The 22,452-nt window shown below is 42.0% G+C and overlaps 1 protein-coding gene across 5 annotated transcripts in view; it reads right to left on the bottom strand.

The window, feature by feature from the left end:
* The window catches only part of ATF6 (activating transcription factor 6), an 83,668-nt gene that overhangs the window by 30,346 nt on the left and 30,870 nt on the right, over positions 1–22,452 (bottom strand). For 3 of the 5 annotated variants that reach the window (XR_005933709.1, XM_030031716.2, XM_041127925.1), the window contains one exon: positions 20,379–20,493. Coding sequence is in view for 4 of the 5 variants with exons in the window: in XM_030031716.2 (XP_029887576.1) it covers positions 20,379–20,493 (115 nt within the window). In the remaining variant the exon portion in view is untranslated. Of the gene's footprint in view, positions 1–17,760; positions 17,865–20,378; positions 20,494–22,452 lie in introns of all 5 variants that reach the window. The other 2 variants (XM_030031718.2, XM_030031717.2) reach the window with 2 other exon arrangements.

Below are 22,452 nucleotides of genomic sequence, written 5' to 3'. Positions count from 1 at the left end.
ATTGCCTTAAAGACCAAAAGGAACCTAAAAAACAGAGGCCAAATTAAAGTGACTTAGTTAAGATTTTTAAATGCACTGCAAGTGTCTCAGGCTTAGACATTTATTCAGATCATGTCTCCAGTAGCTCTTGACTCCCAAAAGATCCAAGACACAACAGCAGTCACCATATGATTCTATTTTCAAATAAAAAAATTTGTATTGGCTTTGTGTGGCAAGCTTGGGGGGGTGGGGGTGGTTACAGGGGTGGCTTCTGTGAGAAGCTGCTGGAAGCTTCCCCTGTGTCCGACAGAGCCAATGCCAGCCGGCTCTAAGACAGACCCGCCGCCGGCCAAGGCCGAGCCCATCAGCAATAGTGGTAGCGCCTCTGTGATAACATTTTTAAGAAGGAAAAAAAAGTTGCTGGGACAGACAGAAACGGCAGCTGGAAAGAGGAGTGAGAACGTGTGAGAGAAACAACCATGCGGACACCAAGGTCAGTGAAGAGGGAGGGGGAGGAGGTGCTCCAGGCGCCGGAGCAGAGATTCCCCTGCAGCCCGTGGGGAAGACCATGGTGAGGCAGGCTGTCCCCCTGCAGCCCAGGGAGGTCCACGGGGGAGCAGATCTCCACCTGCAGCCCGGGGAGGACCCCACGCCGGAGCAGGTGGGTGCCCAAAGGAGGCTGTGACCCTGTGGGAAGCCCGTGCTGGAGCAGGGGAGGAGTGTGATGAGTCCTGCCCCTGAGGAGGATGAAGTGGCAGAAATAACGTGTGATGAACTGACCGTAAACCCCATTCCCCGTCCCCCTGTGCCGCTGGGGGGATAGGTAGAGAATCCGGGAGTGAAGTTGTGCCCGGGAATAAGGGAGGGGTGGAGGGGAGGTGTTTTGAGATTTGGTTTTATTTCTCATTACCCTACTCTGGTTGATTGGTAATAAATTGAGTTAATTTTCCCCAAGCTAAGTCTGTTTTGCCTGTGACGGTAATTGGTGAGTGTTCTCTCCTGTCCTTATCGTGACCCGCGAGCCCTTTGTTATATTTTCTCTCCCCTGTCCAGCTGAGGAGGGGGGAGTGATAGAATGGCTTTGGTGGGCACCTGGCATCCAGCCAGGGTGAACCCACCACAAAAATATATCCAGGTGTAAAAGCAGAGGACCCAGTTTCACAATGACTTGAGACAAGTTAAACTTTCCTGCTGCTGAAGCTGTTCCCGATTTCCTCTTCCTGTCTGTCCCGGGCCGGGCATTCCTGCTGCTGTCCAAGAGCTGATGCTGTCCTCCGCTGACTCCAGGGACAGCCAACTCATCTTGCTAAGATGGAAACAAGCAGCGTGTACAGATAAACGCTTCCCCCTACCTGTCTTCCAGCCACCAACCATTTTCAATTAACTGTTTTAGAGATTTTTCTAACAAAGATGTGACTTCTATATATTTAGTAGCTATTAATAGATTTCTCTTCCACGAACTTTCCGAGTCCTCCCCTGAACACATGTAAACTTACAGCATCTATAAGGCATTTTGGCAAGAAGTACCACAAGTCTACTTCTACTGTACGAATCGCTTCTTTCCCTTGGTTTGAACCCATGTCCTCCTAGCTTAATTTGCTGCCCTTTGTTTCATTTGGTATCCTACTCAGCTCCCTCTAGATAGAAGATCAAGGTTACAACTGAGAAAGCAGGAATAAAAATGCAAGAGAATCTCACTACTCCATCAAGGCTGGAGAAGACCAACACAACAACTTTCTAATACACAACAGACTATAATGCAAAGTATTACTTAGATGCACCAAAGGCAGCTGTAAAGCACATGTCATATAAAGGTGGAAAAAATTGATATACTATTCAGTTTTTCTATTTTCATGGTTTACAATCCCTTTATTAAACTTCCACGGCCAAAGAGGAGGAATTATGTCTTAAGATAACACTGAAATACGCTGGTAATTAGGTATCTATTAGTCAAACAGTAGAATCTACCCAGTGGCCTCAGAGAAGGAATTCTGTCTCCCTTCAGGAATCAGAATATAAACACACTTCCAGAAGACAGGCCCACTAACCTTCCATCCTATTGAAACATCTATCTTCATCCTGTTAACAAAGCGACACCAGCTGCAAAACGACCGGCTATTCTCAAGCTCCCCGTTCCTCTGCAAATCCCTCAATCTGGAACTACCCAAGATGAACCTGGCTCATTTCCATCCAAGCTTTCTGAATCTCACTTTTGACTTTTAACACATCCTAAATAAGAGGCACGAAATACCATCAGCCTTCCCCTGTGAATAGGGAATACTCCAGGAAATCACAGTTAGCAGAAGCTTGCGTGTACCTATGTTAATTAGGCACACCATGAGGCACAGCAAAGCCAATCTGATTGCAATGGTGAGTGAGGTGAAGGCACCCCATTTGGACTTTATTTCTGTCATAAATGTACTCTTCCTTGTAGTTTTGTCTTTTTTCCTTTGTATAGGAAAGAAAAAGAAAGGCCATGTGAACAAGGAGGGCACAGGACAGAGACTGGACAGAAATCCAGCCAATTAAACTTGTCTGCAGAACTGCTTTGCAAGGCCTGAAAGTAAAGAACAATGCATGCATTTGCTATGATGTAATTTTGGTTTGGCAGCAGATTAAAAAAAAATTCCTAAACGCAAAGTAAGAGGATGTGAAGAACAGAATTCTATGTTTAAGTAAACAGTTTTGGTTAAAATCGTATAGAAAGGTTTTTAAGGAGTTGAAAATGCTTTGATAATTTGTACGCGTGTTATTTTGGAAATTAGTTGAGTTTCAAGATAAACTGGAAAAGTTATGTCTATATGAATAGTTGACTCAGTTCTGGGCTTCTGTGAAGACAAAAAAAAATCCCAGCTTGTACTGGTGGAAAAGTTCCTCCTATTATGTTTGACAAGGATCAGATTTTCTTCTAAAGGCTCTCTCAATCAAACTAGCATCATAAAATTTAAAAAAGTTTGCTCCAAATTATTTGAAAATTATGTTTCTCTGCCATTTTCCGTCCTTCCCATGGGCTATATAAGCACAGAAATGCAGTTCATCTGTAACTCCCAGTTGAGTCTGTCAATTATCTTTGTAGATTTTACAAAGTTGTAAGACCAAAAAGGAATTAATTGTTTTATTACTACTACCCATAAAAAGAAATTCCCCTTCTTCTCTAATTCACTGCAGCAGAGCTCTGCTTTTGCATAGCATCTGCAGGCTATTAGTTTTGCAACTGCAATCTGTAATTGCAAAAACATGTAATTTAGGTAGGGCATGTGAATAAGGTCCAGTAAAACCAAAAAGGATATAATCCAGATTCTTTGCTTCTCTGACAAAACGTTAACCCAAAGTTTCTATATTTGCTTGCAAGACCTCAGGTCTTCTACATAAGACAAATTCTAGATTCCCAGAATTACTGCCCAGCTGGAGAGTCTGCCCCAAAAGAGCACACACAACACAAACTGGAGTGGGGAATGTTATTACCAACAAACACCTTTTTTTCCAGTGTTCTGCCTTTGCAGCCGTGCCACATTAGCAGAGAGCATAATGCACAATGGACAAAAATGATGTGGTTTCATGGGCACGCTCCTTGGATCCAGTATCATGAGATGCACTAGACTGTAAATCCTGATTTCTCTCTAGATCAGATTCCCCACGAAACAGAAGCTGGATGGGTAAAAAGAAATTTATGTCAGGCTTTCTCCAAATGCTGGATCAACATAACACTGCGGTTCAAAATCCATTTGCTAATACAGCTGTCCTCTGCTTTCTCTTCCGACTGAGTTCAAAGGACAGTGAAGTACCAGAACACTTTGATCTCATTCTGTGGTGAGATCTCCATCCTTAGAGGTCTTCAGAGCCCACTTGACAATGCCACGGCCAACCTCACGCAGTGTTGGCAAAAGCCTTCCTTCACACAGGAGGCTGGACTGGAGGGCTCTTCTAACCAGCGTTTCTAAAATCCATGAGGACCTTGTCTCAAATTTGGAAAAGTCTGTCAAGATTATGCTTCTATCTTGCCCTTTCCCTGTCTTACTAACTTGCAGGCCAGCCATGAAAAGACGGTATGAGAAAGACGTTGATAGCAATCAGGGCTACATACACACAAGAAATGTTTAGAAATAGCTACAGAAGTCCACCAAAGGCCACACAGTCTGTGACTGAACACTCTTCTGACAAAACAATTTCCTTTCTTACAGAGCAAAAATGCCCACACATGCAGGTAGTCAGGAACGCAAGAGAACTTCAAAATCCTAACCAGAAATAACTGTCAAGTAGAGTCCAGACTTCAACCTTTTTTAAATCAAGGCAATTAATTTGATCACAGTGTGTTCAATCCTACAACATATATGGTACAAGATCCAGCCCTGGTTTGAAATTACTGTCGTCTTGCCTTCTGCAGCAACAGAAATAATTTATTTAAATCTCCCAATGAATCTCCACACTATGTAAGATAGCTGCAAGGCAAGAGGTAGATCACCTGCAGTTGTCAGTGCAGCAGACTCATCATCTTGGACAGCTCAGCCAAAGAGCCAAACAGCCAGAATCTGAACACAGATGCATGATTCAGTCTGAAGGACAACTTTTATAAAATTAATCCAAAAGATGTTCCCATGAAAAAAACAATTATATTTATCACTAGTGCACAGCAGAATATACTTTTAAAGTTTTGGATAAAAATAGTGCCAGACTGCAAAACTCCATTTTACACAAGCTGCTAATTATTCTAAAAAGTACGCGCCCGGTCTGTCATACTGTACAAAAGGACCAAACTGTTCATTAGCCCAAATACTGAATGTGAGCAGATGCATTCTTGAGCTGAACACCTAGCATGGGATTTATCTTAAAACATATTTCAGTGTCTGCAAAAAGAACATACATGTCCTTTGGAGCCAAGGATATCAGGTACTGGATTCAAATCCCCTTTGAGAGAGTAAAATGACATTTGACCAACAGCAACTTACATCTTACAATCACTTGTGACCTTCTCCCTTTCCTGACCCATCGCTGATCTGTGATTGTTGCTAACTTGCTGGCAATATATTCACTGGGAAGGATAACGCATATGGAGGAGGAAACAAAAAAATTGAAAGCAATGAGTGGCAAAACCCAGGATAGCTTTCAAGGCTAATGACAGGAGAGAATAAAGTAACAGTCTGAATTAAATTCTAGGCCAAAATCAGTGAAAGCCAAAGCTCAGTAGCAGAGGGCGCTCCTCTCTATTCTCCTGCTGGGACAGCCGCAACTTGCCGCTGTTTGCCTTTGACTGCCCAAGAGCAGACAGTGGGAGCCTGATTCTGATCTGCAGCCAGAGAGATGCTGCTTCTGAGAGCGCAGTAGATGTACAGGAAATTAGCAACAAGTCTTTCCTAATTGTGGAAGTTGAATCAGCTACACAGACATACATCAGAAGGACTGGAAAGTCTCTGTTAGAAATATTTGTTATCGCTCAACTTTCTGAAGAAAGCAACTGACCGTAAGTTAAGCCTTTGGGGATCTCCTCCTGCCCCCCATCCTTTAGCCTTATACGCTCAAGGTATCTGAATATACCTCTCAACCTCTCCAAGGGTAATTTATCTTCACTGACATGGAGGTATCACCTCCCAGCAGTGGCAAGAAATGATGCTTTAGGTCACAGGCAGAAAGGTGTTTTATAAATACAGACAGTACTTTCAGTAAACTGCCTTTGACTTGGCTTTAAAAATTTAGGTGTCGTTTGCGTTGTCAGTACCTGCTGGGTAAAGTGGCTTTAGGAACATCTCTGTAAGGAACCTAAAGAAATGGGTGCTCTTCCTTCTCTACTGATCCATCATTTTCCCTCCTCTGATTTCACTACAGAAAATTGTTTACCCCTCCTTCCACATTCTGCCAAAGTTGAATAAAAGCATGCCTTTATATAAATATAATTTCCCACAACGCAAATGCCACTGTCAAAGCCACAAGAATAAAGCAACATGAGAGACACAGAAACACAATCAGATAACAAGGAAAGAAACACTCGGTCAGCAGCGAGACTGCGTTTTTGCCTGAATCCCCTAGATTTACCCAGGGCTCTGCAATGACTTCAGCTCAGACTTGGGTGGGTCTCTGTACGTCTTGGCAGCAGGGACAGGCAAAGTTCCTAGGCCGCCGATGGCTGGATGGTGGTCTGGCACACTCAGGCCAGGGCTGGTGCTCCAAATCCAAGCCGCCTTTTGTTTTTCCCAAAATGTCGGTTCAGAGACAACAAGGTTTTAATATCAAGATGCAGTGGGCTGAATCCAAATTTGACGGCAGCATTTTAATCTCTGCAATGTGTATTGCATTACAGATGCTTGTTGGAAAGATGTTTCTCATTCTACAGATCCCAGGACATCTGTATCACTAAGGATTCATCAACTATTCATAGTTTCTTCTAATTAAAGAGATATTCAATATAATAATGTTAAAGAAGTTGTCACTTCTGTTACTAATAATCTCAGTTAAAACAAGAGCGTATGAAGATGAAGTTTCCTTTCATTTTTTTTGCCTGTTGGTTTGCATAACTCATATTTACCCCAGCCTGATGAGCTTCCTTCTCTTCATATTTGTAGCTAAGTTTCACTTCTAAATCTCAGTTCTGAGTCCAGTTTTGCTGCCAAGTGCCTGCTCTGTTTGAATTTCTAGTGTTGCTGAGGAAGACGTAAATCAGCTCTAGAAAGACTTCATTTCATAAGGGGAAAAAGGTCTATAAACATTTAACGTTTTTTCCCCAAAAAAGAAAACCTCAAACCTAAACAAGAAAACAACCTGATGGAAAATAGTCTTAAAAGGCATAAGTAAGTTATATGATTAACCCACACTTGGTGGCAAAAAGAATCTTGGATGCCTGATGCTGAGGATTCTTCCTTAATCACCCCCAACCTACCTTACAAAAGTGCACTTCAGAATTGCTGGGCATATCCTACAGGTGGCTGAGCAATCTGACCCCCATGGCCACCAGAAACAGGAGGGTTCCTTCTCCCTTCCTCAGCCCTCGCACCTTCCCTGCCAACCTCTGGCAATTGTCAGACTCTTCTGCAAGTTCCCTGAACTCTTCAGGCTGTTCTTCTGCCAACACAATAAAATGGCTCAAGGATGGATCTGACAAGAGCATGCACAACCAAGGAAACATTGACAACAGGAACTCTCCTTTCTGGTGGTGGTAAACTGTTTAATTGGCTCATTGGTCTTTACGCTAAAAAAATCCTGGAAGCTGCTCATGTAGCTAGGGAAGAGAAGAAATCATCCAATTTTGAACAGTGTGAGAGCACGGCATTATTTTTTTTTTTTACTACAGTGCTGTGGGAAGTCATACAAACCATCAAAACTTACAGCACTGTGATGGAGGCAAAGCACTATGCATTTTTCATGACCAAAACAGCAGTTTCCTTAGAAAAAGCTTTCTCTTTTCACAACAATAGTTTACTTGGATCCTGGTCTGAAGCCTGACTGATAAAGGATAAATGGGTGTAAACTGGTGCAGGAACATCATGCTCCTTGTCCATCTTGTGACTGCGTGTGTGAGTAACTGCCTGTCTGCCACAGGAATTGAATTAGCAAGATCACAGGCACCAGATTAGATTAAAGAGAGTGAAAGGTCAGCTTCGGGAAGATAAAAATGTAGAGATGCTTGCTTGCATGCTACTCAAAAGACACATCAGGCTATAGCTTTCAGGCTGGGCCTGTCTCTCTTCCTGGAGAGCAATATGTTTTCTTCTATCAGTACTTGCCAACTCTCAACCACATTTAAAACATAATGGCTCGAGCAAATAGAAGCCTTTCATCTCCCCACTTCGGGTGAGATTAATTTTTTCCAGCTTTAGCTGTCTGACAGAGTTGTCTAGGTTCCCTTTAAGATCTACAGAAGGAGAGAGGCACCTCCGGAAGGAAATTCAGTCCATGCTGTGGTAGGTGTTTGGGATAGGTGGGAAAAAATTGAGAGGAGCTTTTCTGCCTCTATTAAGTGGAGAAGGAGCCTCGCGCAGTGCTTGAGAATTTGTGGTGCCTGGTAGTCCATAAAGCAGCAACAGCAGTCTGTGAAATGATTTAAGAAAAAACCCAGATGCAAAGAAGCTAAAGAAGAAAAACAGAAGTATTAGAGGAACACTGCAAATGAAGCAAACCTAAGCCAAATTTGGGGAGTGTGGCCAGGGCATTGAGGGAAGTTTTGTCACCTTCTGTTCAGCATTGGTGAGACCATAGCTGGAATACCATGTAAAGTTTTGGGTCCCCTTCTCCTGTCCCAGGCAAAGATGGATGTGGGGAAACTGGGGAGGGGCCAGCAGAGGCGATCGAGATGGTCAGGGCCTGGGACACACAGTCTGTGAAGAGAGATCAAGGGAGCTGGGCTGGTTCAGTCTGCTGAAGAGGAGACAAGGGGGCCAACCTAGGAGCAACCTACGACTACCCAAATGGAGTTACAGAGACAACAGAGTAAACTCTGTAGTGCCAGATGACACACCAAGGTGCCACAGCCACGTGCGGTGGTTTGGGACATTCAGATTCTTCCCCTGCCAGGCAGTGCAGCCCTGCAATGGGTCACCACAAAGGTGGAGGATCTCCCTATACTTGGAAGGTCCCAAGACTCGGCTAAACCAAGCCACAGCTGATCTGATCTAGCGCTGACAATAGTCCTGCTTCAGACTAGAGACCTGCAGAGGTCCCTCCAGCAAACACTCCTATGATTTTGTGAACATTCATAGTTTTGAGTGCAATTGTTAGCAAGTGAAAAACAAAATTACAATACTGCACAAGACTGTTAGTGGATTTTTACAAAACCCTTTCCATTAAGGTTTATTTAGAAACTCTGGTGTACAGGGAGATGGTGCCAGTGATAGCAAACAGAAATGAACGGGTGCAGTTCTCTGCCTTTATCTCACTCGACATGTGCCACTAACTTAAACATCTAGGACTACAATAAATGCTTTTGCCTTCAAGTATTCTAATTATGTACATTTTGCATGTGAAACAAGAAGTCTCAAGCTAATTTCAACATTTTCTGCCAATATCCTGCAAAGTATGATGCAACCATATCAGAGAACCGCAGAAGCCATGTTTTCATAAATGTGGGTTTTAAAAATGAAAAGCTCCATTGACAACATTTCACCAAGCCACTAGAGTTTCCAGCTTTTCTAACTATTTCAAAATACAGGGGACTTTCAGGTCAAAGAAAGGCTCTACTGGAATTCTAATCTCAGAATAAAGATGTGAAGAATGACGCATGAAGGTTTTTAGACAAGTAAGTACATCCATGTACATACACCCTTACAAACTGAGGCTACAAATACTACGGCAAAATAACTGATTTTATATGGATAGCATCAATTGCATGGGCACTTTTCTAATCATCTGAACTATGCTCCCGTATGAACCCTCTCCTCTTTTTCTTACTACTGTAGTGGTTTCAATTCTATGCAAAAAGACTGAACATCTTGGATTCACCACAATTTCTGCAAAATATCAGAGAGGTACTGAGCTCCCTGAAGGCACTAACTTCTAATCCTCTCCTCCAACACAGCTGGAGGGCCACTCAGCTTGTCAGTAACCAATTTAATATGTGTAGTCTCTATTCTCTCTATTACCCCAACTCATGAATGAAAATACCTAATCAGGCCCTCAACACGAGGGTATACAGAGGAGCAAGAGCCTGAGGCTACTTCATCCTGGTGGATGTGCTCCCTTTCATTTCCATTCCCTCTTGCCCTCTGAACCTCTCCTGGCTCTGCAGAGCTACCCCAGACATGCACAAAGGCAACATGAACTCCAGACAGTCCCCAAGCTGCAGATCATTTCCCTCTCTCCTTCTGATCACACAGAAATCTGTTTATAAGCATATGTCCTGGTTTCAGCACACCAAAAGCACGCACAGCCCTATAACAACTGCACATGCCGTTACTGGGAGGGAAACGCAGACAAGAAGGAAGCAATGCATTGTTTGATGGGTCAGATTCAATACTGTAATTTCATACAAGCCAAAGCAGCTGCATCAAGGCTTTGTCAGGATGTTTTCAAACAGAAGCAGCACTGCAAGCAGATAAAGGTGATTTGTAACAGAATAGGACAAAAGGTGCCATAGCCGAGGTACAGGGTTCTGGGTTTATTTTCCTTCATTTAATCCAGACCAGTGTTGTTCTTAGGCGTCTATGAGAATTAAGTTACTGGAAGTGACTTTTATAAGCAAACAGGTAAATTCTTAAATCATCTATCGAGATTTGGAGAGACTATGTAAGTCATAAGGGCTGTCAGTTTTGATCCATGTGAAGAGGTCCTAATCCGCAGGGGGATAATGGACAATGATGGTTATAACTCCCAGGAGAGCAGAGGAAGGATAGGAGCGTTGTAGAGAATTAAATGGTAATTATTCAAGAACATACAAGACATGAGGCTGTTCTCCCTGACAAGGTCTGCAGCCATACTCTCCTGTTTACAGACACAGCTGTGCAAGATAATGAGACTGAAGTACATACACACTTTTTTACACGCACTTGTTACATCCTTTTGACAAGTCACATGTTGCTGGTAAAATCCTCATCCTGGACTGCCATACCAAACCAAACCTTACCAACTCTACACTGAAATGGAAATATCTTGTCATGACATTGCAACAGTTTACCCAGCTGGCTTAACGCTCTTTTATTAGTATTTGTCGTATCACCTCTTGTGTTTAGCCTGAACCTAAAAAGTTCCTTTCTCCTTGTGTAAATGTGGTTCTTTACACTTTCTCTTATTCTCCTAGAGCCACAATTAACTGCTTTTTTCAAAATTTTACACCAAGAAAACTGCTGCATCTGTCCTTTTTCTCCAAATGACAGCATGTTTATGTCCCATTTCATTTTTGTACACATTTCTCTATGTTGGCACTTCGGAAACCGAGCTTGAGAGGTTAGGAAACTTCTTGCCTAGTTTGTACACGGCACCTTGGTTGCCTGCTGGAGAGTTACAGCTTACAGCGGGTAAGCAAATACCAAACAGACGGTTTAGCAAAAGCAAAGAGAAACCCACAGTGTATCTCCCTGATGTCAAGGAGATACCCTTACGGAGATGCTGGCCCCGGACTACCTGAGACAGCAAAATAGTTCCTTTTCAATCTCATCTTCCTGTAGTCACCTGTGCAGTGATGACCTAGTGAGTTCCTGATCCTGATGAAAAACTCCAGGTCCAAGTGCTCAGGACTGTTCTTAGAAAGGAGCAGAGCTCCACGCCAGTTTCCTGGAAAGGAGATTAAACAAGGGCCTCCCAGATGCTAACAAGTGACTCAACCCAGGAACGTCCACACTGGGCAAGGCTTCAGGGAAGGAACCATCAATGAGGAACAGCTTGGGAATGTCCACTTCTAGAGTCCCAGAGGAGAGTATCATTTAAAACACAGGAGCCTGGCTGGACTTGGATCAAGGGAAGAAGGCCCGTGTACCTTCCTTGCACAGAGTGAGCTCTCAGTCTGAGCACAGCTTAGACTGTTTTCCTCATATTGGTTATCACCTCTGTTTGAGATGGCTGACACTTCAAACCTTATTTTGGATAGTCTCGAAACCAAGGAACAATAATAATCACTTATGCAGTGCAATCCTTAGTGGAACTTTGCTAACCAAACTCCAAGGGCAGTGGCCCATGGGATTTAACAGATAGGCCACTTCTGCCTAGGACTCTTGTGGTGCACATGCTGTTCGAATTGTTCACGTGCCCCTCCCGCATAGCTTTGCCTTCTCTTGATGAGAAGTACTTTCTAGTGCCAGAATTATTCACAGGCACATTTTAGCGTTTGCGATCAAAACACAAAGAGGATTTCCTGAGCAGTGGTTTCCAGCATGAAAGATCTCTGAGCTTAGCCCAAGATATTCCAAATTCTTAATCGCTGATCCAAAGCTGTACAGCTTCCGTCAACTATGCTGGCAAAACTGGAGTTTATCCAACTACACGGTGAGGAGCAAGCCATACCAGGCATGAAGCAAAATGATCTCATTCTCAGACCCATCCCTCCACTTTAACTACCAGAAACAAAAGTCCACCCTACCAGGAGCTGGTATGGAAGTATATTTTAAAAGAATTAAGTAGTGAGATGCTGCTATGGACACAGGTAGAACACCCCTATATGGGACTCCCTGAAAGACCGTTTAGCCATAAAGCATACACTTCTGCACAGACCCATCCCGATACTGTGATAAAACACAGTGAAGAAAAAAAGACTGCATTCTGGGGAAAAGGCCTTACTGCTTTCTAGGATTCCTAGAGAGGAGATTTAGGTGCCAAAGAGTCTCCTAACATTTCTTAGCCCTTTATGAGAAGCAAGTGAATTTCTGCAGCTACTATGCTGCCTTTCCATTAGCAAACCTGGTAGATAGACCACAAGCAACCATGAGTCCCAGAAGTAGAAAAGAAGTTTTATGTTCCACTCTCAAAGAGTTTTAAAGCCAGTTACAAGTTTCAAAGCCAGTTTAAAGATAAAAAATGTACAGTTAATTTTATCACACTTCTTGTCCTAGGAGTGTAAGTGATTTAAAAATAAAACCTGGAAGCCAGAAGTGTTCTGTTTGGTCCAGTGGGAGGTGATGATAATCTGCACACACTCATAATAGCACCTGGGCTCTTACTTCATAAAATAAGTTTTGTGTGCTGTCCAGCTAAAAATCTGGCAAAAGGATTAATTCAAACTGGAAGCAAATAACTTAATCTGACCAGAATTAACTCTAAAAGCGTGCCTAAGGTTTTAAATAATGCTCTCAAATGTAATATTATAATGATTAACACTAGCTAAAAGGTAGGATTTCTACTGTGGACACAAACACTACCTAATGAAACCAACATCTCAATTCTGCACATTTTACTTTTATAAAGACTCTCTCTAGGGCCGTCAGATATAAAACCTGAAAATGAACAGAAAAAAATCAGTAGTCTGAAGCTGTGAAAGTGTTAAGTCCAACTAAGAAAACAGGCATGGTTATTTCAAAGTGTACTATCATCCATACTCTCTGCGTATACTATCATTCAAGGCAAATGAAATATCAAGGTCATTTTTTCATGCAGAAGCTCATTCCCACAAAACACAAGTCAATGCCTTACTGGCTACTGCAGCTCCAGAGTTGAAGGCATCATTTATGTCTTTATACAGTCAGGGCTCGGTCAGCATTGATTCCATAATTAAATACTGCTACAGATCATAAGCAAGAGCCCATCATTCCCTTCTGGGAACTGTTCAGAATAATCTGAGCCAAATTATCTTCCATGAATACCATGCTATCACTAAAGAAAAAAACATTATTATCTGGCATTATTAAAGTATTATTAATGCATTACTAAACTTGGGTTATTTCCTGAAGGAAAAGAAGTGCTTCAGAGCTGCATTTCCACTGTCTGCTCTACTTGAATGCACATTACTTGTTTGTGGATAAACTTGTGTTCCTGCTCATTTTGTTGTCAGCAATTATCTGTTCTCTATTCTTAATGAGTGAGATACTGCTGTCACTTCCTTTACTGAGACAATTCCCACTTTATACTCACATCTTCCTCCCACACTTCCCAATTATACTTCTCTAGCCTATGTCCACACCAATTTCATAAGCAGTGGGTCTTTTAAGAGGCTTTCCAAAACCAACAATCTTCCTCTATTTCTTGCCCACAACTCTTTGTCTGTCAAGCATGCAGCACATTTTAAATACATGTATACTATTACTGGTCACGTCTGTCTGCAACCAGTTTGGGTTTTGGAGACATTTTTTGCAGTATGTTTTATTTTCACTATAATTATCTACAGTGTATGTTGTCCTTCCAACTACTAGTTTAAAAATAACAAAGTATTAGTTAGGCCTGGGACATATAAGGCTGAAAGAAGTTCAGTGACGGCATTAATACGATTCATGAAGTTCCAGCAACCATACAGAAGACAAACAAATCAAGACTACACACACAAAATTCAAGAGTATCTTGTACTCCATGCCAGACATATTCAAACGACTTTTCTGTCTCTGCTTATACATCTGTCCTCAACACCACATTCATTCTCAATTTCATTCGGAGGACAGTGAGGTTTGAAGGGATCCAAGGAGATAAAAATCAGAGTGACTAAGACTTTGCTTCCAAAATGTCTCAGAGAGCTAGGAACAGAACAGACATTTCCAAAGGAAACAAAACCCCACTTGATGTGACAGGCATTACCTCCCTTCTCAGAAACGCATTTTGCATTCTTGTTCTGGTCCCTCCTAACCACTGTTTGCATCTGGCTGAGCCAAGCAGCTGCTGCCCGGAAGAGGCCACGCTGCAGCTGGTACTTGCTGGCTGCTCCTCTTTGGCTTCCACTCACCACACATCCAAGGTGTCTCATTGCCTGGCTCCTTCTCTTCCTTCTTTGCCCAGCCTGCTTGTCTGGATGCTGCCCCTCTGAAGCACACACATAGCCCTCTGCTTCTTTGGTCTTGAAAGTATGTTCTCACACAGGAACAAAACTTCTAGGCATTGCAGAGTAACAGTGAGAAATAATGAAGCAATCAGAGGCTTTGCTGGAAAATACTATAAGGTGTTGATAGAAATGCTTTTTAAAGAATTGTTGGCCTTCAGCTGCAAACCTAAAAAAACTTCTGAGTTTCCTATTACTTGGAGCTGTGTTGTTCTCGTATGCATGTGTTTTGATAATCCCAGGATTAAAGTAAGACCATTTGTGCTCTATAGACCAACATACATTTTTAGACTTAATTTTAGATTATTAAATTTCTCTCTGGAGGTTTTTAGACTAAGCAAGAACAGCTCTAAGACGTACCAAAAGCAACACCTTCCCCAGCTTAGTATCCAGAAGACCATGGAGAACCCTTCTCCCCACCACCTCCCAGTCCCTTTGATAGTCAGTTTGCCCCTGCTCCCCACCTACCAGAAATATTCCACACCAGGAAGGATGATAGTTCTGAGAAAGACCAAACAGAAAGCTTGGGTCACTGTTTTTATAGGGACACCAGGGCTTTGGGAGGAGAAAATTCTCACTGACATGGAGAAAATCCACAGTTTAGCCAGGGAAGAAGGAATTTGTAACAAAGAATGCAGCAGGCCAGACTTCGTTTTCACTAGCGACACTTAGATGGAAACAGGAGGTTTTCATAATGGATTTTCAAATTTGAAAGTCAAATGCAGCCATAATTTGACAGAGGCTGGCTCGCTGAGCTTCAGGGCATGCTGAAGTACAATCACACACACTGTTTGCTTTCTCAGGTTTTCCCAGGGAGGCAAAGGTTAGCCTCACAGAGAAGACAGGCTAAAGGTTGACCTCTGCTTTGAGAAGGACAGGCAATTTTATCATGGATACTATGTCCTTACCCTCAATTACTCTCAGCATCTGTATACAATATAGGACAAGATCTTAAAATCCTAGGATCTTGGGATAAAGCAATTTTTTCCTCTCAGTAGCTAAGGTCAGGTTTCCCAAAGAGAAAGGGGAGTTTGTAAAATCTTATGAAAATCTGCATGTTAAGTTGCAGCAGTTGCAAACCCACAGGACTCAAACATATAAATTAGCTACCATGTCTTTAGGAGCAGCAAGATTATGTGAGCCTAATCGTTGCATTTTATCTGAATGGAAGACCAAATTATACATCCCAGCCCAGGGAAACCCACAAACAAAGTCAACTCCAGAAAACTTCATGTTCAGTAAAAACCACCCATTGTCAAGTGTAACAAAACAGGAGAAAAGTATATGTTAGGACTGAATATCTGGCTATGAAACATCATCTGAAGCCAACTTCTTATAATGCAGTTTTGCCTGCAGGATGCAGATGGCATCAAGAGTGCAGTGAATTGGAACCTGCCTCACTCATGTCTCTGAATGAATTCAAACTATTGCCAGAACTGTGTGTGCAGCACAGCAAACTACTGCTATACAAGAATGTCAAAGCTAGGCACTATAATCTTTTGCTGCCTGAAAGTAATATATCATCCCAAATACAATTAACACGGCACAGGCTTATTACCAACAAAAGCAAAACACAACTTAGATATTTTTATTCCTAGCACATTGAGCGTTCACACAAAGAAAGAACAGAAGTTCTGATTTAAATTTGGCTCAATCACTTCAGTGAAAATTTGTTTGCAGAACTTGAGAAATCCTTAAATGTTTGTTGCAGATGTTGGCTTGTAGGACCAGAAATTCACATCTATAATAATACGCTTCCCTGAAGCTCTATGGTTTAAGTGCCACGGCAATGAAGCAGAAATTTACAAAGTGAAATTCTGGTCCTACTGAAGTTGGTCAATGCTTTGCCATTGATTTCCATAGGGCAAGCATCAGTCTTGCTCTAACAAATAAGAACCAGAATCACGTTTTATTATATATTTTTTTACTGCAATATACTGTAAGATATTGTATGTGCGCTGCATTAAATGTAATTGGCAAACTTTGATATTAGGAGACATTTGTGCTTTGAAACAAATAGAGAAAGTAGTATGAGGAGATGCTAGTAGCCTTCTAAATTTCCCAAGCGAATCAAACTTTAAACCATGCTTCCAGTATTTATATTCTTACCCTAAAAAATGTCACTGTCCTTAATAAGCCTGCAGAGATGTCATCAAAGGGTCACTGACAGAATCTTCCAGGATGGGGCAATCTACTGCTTAATCACTGCAAGTTGTGGAGACTCTGATCCTAACCACAAAGGAATGGAACGATCTGGAGTGGCATTTACAGGCCAAAGTAAATTGGAACGGATTTGGTTTCTCCAATGATTTACTTAATTACCTTTCAAATTAAGCTAGCTATTCAAGTAATTCTAGAAACAATCTCAAGGTCTGAAGACTCCATGGCAAAACAGATGTGAGCTCTGAGAGAGAACTGTTTGGGTGCCAGGCTTACAGGAGAACTGCAGCGGCAGCCAGGTGTCTATCGCCCAGCTGACAGAGCATGTTATATCAACTAACTTGAATTTTGCAGCCACGCTCCACTGGGGTTTTAGAACAGATCAAACAGACTAGGTATGGCAGACATTAAAGGGCAGAAATCAAAGGTGTTGGCAGAGACTTTCAATTCTGCCTCTCAGACCTGGGAAAAATGGAAGGAAGGTTCAACAACTGGAGACTCCAGTGTGCTTCAGCAGAGCTCAAACTGCTGTACCCTTTCCACAGAAGCATGGCAACTTGTTCTCACTACCCGCTGCACAGACCTCTCAGCTCTGAACGGGCTCCCAAAACCAACCCAAAACAGCGCAACTTGGAGGCAGGCTGCAAAGACGTAGCTTCTGAGTGCTGAAGCATTTGGGGACAGCAGAGGGGCCAGGTGTGAATATAGACTACTGCGAATGTGTATCTTGTTACATTGCCAGGTGTCAGTTTCTGCAACGCTAAATGACCACTGAAATCAATGGCTTCCTAAGAGTTAAGCAGCAAGAAAAAATAAAACTAACAAGTTAACATCTCAAGAAATAAATGGTGATAAGCCCTGCCTATGAAGGATGTTGGCTGCTGAGGCCTGGCAGAGCTGGGAGACAATGCTGCCTCAGTTCAAGAATTCTTTACTCATTGTCAGTTACATATTTCTTCTTGTTTAAAAATGACATTACAGATTCCCCTGGCAATAGCAGAAAATTAATTTCTCTAGATTCCCAGAGTGAAAGCCCAGCTTCTTGTATGGACTCAGCTGATCCAAATACTACTTTATTTATCTCTCTCCTCCTTAAAAAAAACCAACCAAACTCCAGCTGTAAATATGCAGACATGCAAGCCTTCCAAGGCAAGGTAAGAAAATAAAATTGATGAGATCATGAGAAATTCAGTCTTACAGGTACCAAGCATCACCAGAGGATGACACAGTGCATATGAGCTTTGCTCCCCCACCTTCCAGCTTCAGAAGCTCTGGCTGAGTCCTACTATATGAGAGGCATGGGCAGCCCCAGCAAATGCCATTTTCTAGAAAACGCAAGGAACTCAGGGCACAGCTCCTGTAGTGCAAGTGAGAACATGCAGAAAACACACAAAAAATGTGTTACATTTCAGCACATGCACCCAGGAGAGATACTGCGTTATGTGACACTGCACACAGAGCAGAAAGCATGTGGAAAGAGGATCCCAGAGAGATCAGGTGGAAGGGAACCCTGGAGACCCATAGTCCCATCTCTCACTTGGAGCAGCACCATCACCAATACCAGAACCATCCACTCCCTGGAACTCTTAACTGCTCTTTTGTATATGGCTGTATCTTCCTGTTCTTTTGTACATGGCTGTTAACAGCTTATTAAGTGCTTGGGAGTGTCTGCATGGCAAACAGCCAGAGAGGAGAACCAACCTATCATCTCCAGGCCTTGCCTTCTAACTTGGACAAGAGAGCAAGCAACACGAGTGAACTGTCCCATAACACTGAGGAGGAAATCAGTCCCCTCTCAGCTCCTAATCATCATGAAGAGGGAAGTCTGGTCCAAAGAAAATGAAGTCAGCAGTCCTCAGGAGAAGGTGAAAGGGCACCTCCCTGACTGGGGCCCTGCTGACAGCACCCCTCGGGCTGTGCAGGAGTCCTTTCTTCTGCACTCACAAAAGAATCCAAGCAAGTCATTTAAAAGTGCCTCAGGGTAGAGCTTGTCACTAGATCAGGTCTGCCCTGGTAAAATAATAAATGAGGTAATGCATAAAACTGCCTTCAATATGAGGACGTTTCATTCATAAAACAGAAATACCAACAGCTTTGCTACCAAATAAACTTCAGAGATGGTTTAAAAAAATCCCCACACCTCTCCTTGCAATAGAGCAGAGCCAAGCAGTAGGGATTCTGTGGCACAAGACACACTCTGTTTCCAAGGACAGCTCTGCAAGTTGAAATGAGAGCTGACAACTTCCAGGTCATTAATCTGACAGCGTAAACAGAACCTATGTACCAGTACATGCATTCAGGTGGACTACAGCAACGGCTGCAAATGAAGAACTAGACAAACACTATTCTGCTTTTTGTTTGGAGTTTGCAGAAAAACTTTTATAATCAGTTCTCCACTCCCTTCTACTCATCCCCAGGATATGTGGAGCCTGGTGTCGGCTATATTTGTGTTGCTAGCTGAAAGAACAGCAGAACATGCCAAGTGTTTAATAACAAAATTCCAGCCTTGTGACACAACCCAGTAATCCCAAGACTGGAAACTAACCTCATATTTCTACTCAGCATAAAACTCTAATCCTAACAACAGCGCCGCCATTTTTATTTTGCCTGAACCTTTTCTAAAGACATGTATCTCACCAATTAAGAAATTTACTGTAGAACAGGTCAAACAGGGTTGTGTTACCTATGTACATATGGCGCCTACAGATTGGTAGAATTATGACAACACAGAAACTGCTAAAACTAGTTACACTCATCTGTGTGCTCTTGCACAGAATTGGCTGTAGCTGGATGAGCTGTTGTAGTTGCAACTACTGGTCTCCCATCACCCTGGGACACCTCTCAGGACGCTCCTATGGTGAGGAAACACATGCAGAGTTGCAGGTTCCTAGGAAAACTGTGGCTGGGAGTGAACATGCATAGAACAATCTAATATCATGACTGCAAAACAGCAAGGCAGGAGGCTTAGCAAGTGAAGACCCCATGTTCAGGCCAGGGCCAAACATGCCTTATAGACATGTCTAAAGGACTTATCAAGACCTCTGCAAAAGAGAGGAAATAAACTCTTCCACCCCTAGTTGCTGTTTCAACCACTGTTTCTCTTGATCATTTCCACCGTCAAATCCCAAGCAGCTTCTCACTACTGCAGCTGTCCTGGCTTCAACACCACTCAGGCTTGCAGTACAGAAAGTGCCATCAAACACCTGGAATTCCATTTTAAAACAGCTTTTACTGTCACTAACTGTGCTGCAGATGTGAGGATGTGCCTGACAAAGCTGTAGCACAAGTCAATGTTTTATCCCAGCACAGACAGCAGAATTTCTCATCTGTCTCGACTTACAAGTCACAAAACAACAGAAAAATTGTGCCACGGCACACGGTCCTGTACAGCTGCAATATATGACACAGAAAACTGCAAATGCAAGTGTTTTAGGGGAAGATAGAAATAATATTATGTTAAGCTTGCAGAAATAATTTGTGCACAGGGTACATTTATTCCTATACCCAGAAGCACAAAAAGTTTATACACCTACTAAATAAATATCCAGTTAACTATTCCGATTAGTGGACTTCTACCATGCGTGTGTGTTTAACCACAGAGTTCATGCAATTTTGTGCTGTCTTGCCGTGGCTCTACAATGTTTTCTGCAAAGCTCTCTTTCCATTCCTAACTGTGACGGGCATATTTTGCAAAGACCATGGTCTGGCCATATTACTGTACAGGACATACAGAAGCATCACTTATGAAGAAACAAATTTAGCTTCAACCTTGACTAGGTCATCTTTTGTATTACAAGGAAAGACGTTCAGTGTTAGAAACAGTCTTATGGATACACATAAAAGGCCAGTATTGAACAAGTACTACACTTACTCTGCGAAATGACACCACGTAGAATGTATCTTCCCTTCTGCGAATAGCTTCAAAAAAATCTTGATAGCTCCTTGGAGAGGCATAATACACTTGCAGCTCATTCCCTGAGTTCCTGCTGAAATAAAGAAGGGGGGAATGTAATTATTTTAGACAAGAAAGTTAACTTCAGTGAGACAATGACTTTAAAGATCTGCTTTTCAAAAGAACAGAAGCTCTTCATCCATTGAGAGAAGCATGAGGAACGTTAAACACAAGTGAAGACAGTGAAACTACTGGGTATTTTTTGAAAGTTCAAGGTGCTTTAAAGGTCTTGCTGCAGGAAACTTTTCTAGGCTTGATTTTATTCATGCTTTGGAGGCTGGCAAAAACCTGTTGCTAGCTCAACAGAAAAAAAAAAAGTTTCAAGTCAACCTGAAGTGTCTGAAAAATTGTGATGACTTCTGGAAATAGTTTTTACCAAATTTTAGAATGAAATGTCATTCTGAAATAAAAAATCAAAACTTTTAATAATTCTTTAATTTTTTTTACGGCTAAGGATCCAAACCACTCAAATTGAAAGAAGTGCAAAGAGCTAAGCATAAACAGAGCTTTTCATTTACTGTCAAGTGACAACCCCACTTTCTCTCTCACTCACCTTTTTTTTTTTTTATTTTTTTTATCTCTTTGGTCAACTCAAAGATTTGCTCTTGATTTTCAATTTAGACAGTGGAGCAAAAATAAGATATTCACATAATTCTGGCTTATCTTTTTCACAATTCTCATCTTACATCTATCAGACATGAGGAAAAGACACTCTGTCTAAACTATTCTAAGCAAAAACACTGGCAAGTTGTACAATCACAGTACTTATCCACTGTTTATCTTGGAAAGGTGAGAAATTCCCAGCACATATTGCTATCATGTATACTTGCCCTAATCCAATTCAAAAATAACATATTTAATCAAATTGGAAAGCTGTACTTACACAAACCATTAGCTGGACCTTCAACCAGTCATTTTAATTCTTTCCCACTTTAATAGCATAGTGTCTGTTTGCAGTATTTGTGGCAAAAACTCTGATCAGGCTATCCCTCCCAAGCTATCTTCTGCTGACCCAGATTTTAAACCATGGTGGCTGACTTAGATTATTTTGGTATGTTTCTAAAATATACATAACTATGCACCCAAAACAAGGCATAAATCTATCATCAAGTGATTTTCTTGAGCAGCAGTAATAGTAGACCATCATTATCTCCTCTCTTACTGCTAATATAGTCCTGTTGCAACCAAAGGACTGTAGCTGCCAAGCCAGTTGCCCTTTAACAGGATTGGGGGTGTAAGTCCTGTGGGATCAAGAGCAGGCAGCTCTACCCTATATATCCTCTTTAGCAGAACTCTGCAAGTGAGGAATCAGATCACATCCTTCACACACAGGAAACAAAGATTGGAGCTAATGTGAGCTTGATTACTTATTCATAAAAACATGTAGGCCCACCAAACCACCCCTGAGATTCAGCATTGAAGTTTTACTGGGATAAAAGGCATCACGCCCACACATTGCTCAGTAAAACACATCCTGAAAACTGAAACAGGTCCCACAGATCCGTTTGCTCGCCCACACTCAAGAAGATACAGATAGACCTAAAAAGCAGCCTTTTATAATTCTAAATCCAGCCATGGGAGAAAGTTGTTCCAAAGCACTTGGAAACCACTGGGCCTTTACAAAGCTCTCCTGGGTCCGTGGAACAAGTCTATCACCAGTCCCAAATTCCAAGTGATACCAGTAATCCACTGGTATTACACCATACTTACCTTTGGGCATTTAAGAGTACCCACTATGGACTCCTCCATGAAAGGAAGGGAGGAACTTAAGATCTGAAAACAGGTGCAAAGCTACCACTTGTTTTAGTCATACGTTACCATATTACAAGAAAGCATCATATTAAATTGTGTGTATTAAAAGTTCAAAGGGCACTCATGCATCACAAAGCACTACAATGTTGCACCTATGATTGTTTTAAGAAGGAATAAGGTTGTGGACTCAGTGCATTATGCACCAAGAACAACAATTTTAACAGGGCAAAATTTAGAAACG

The sequence above is a fragment of the Aquila chrysaetos genome, chromosome 12, assembly GCF_900496995.4.
Source record: "Aquila chrysaetos chrysaetos chromosome 12, bAquChr1.4, whole genome shotgun sequence".
NCBI lineage: Eukaryota > Metazoa > Chordata > Aves > Accipitriformes > Accipitridae > Aquila > Aquila chrysaetos.
Note: the sequence above shows the minus strand (reverse complement) of the source record. Positions and strands in the feature narration are given on the sequence as shown.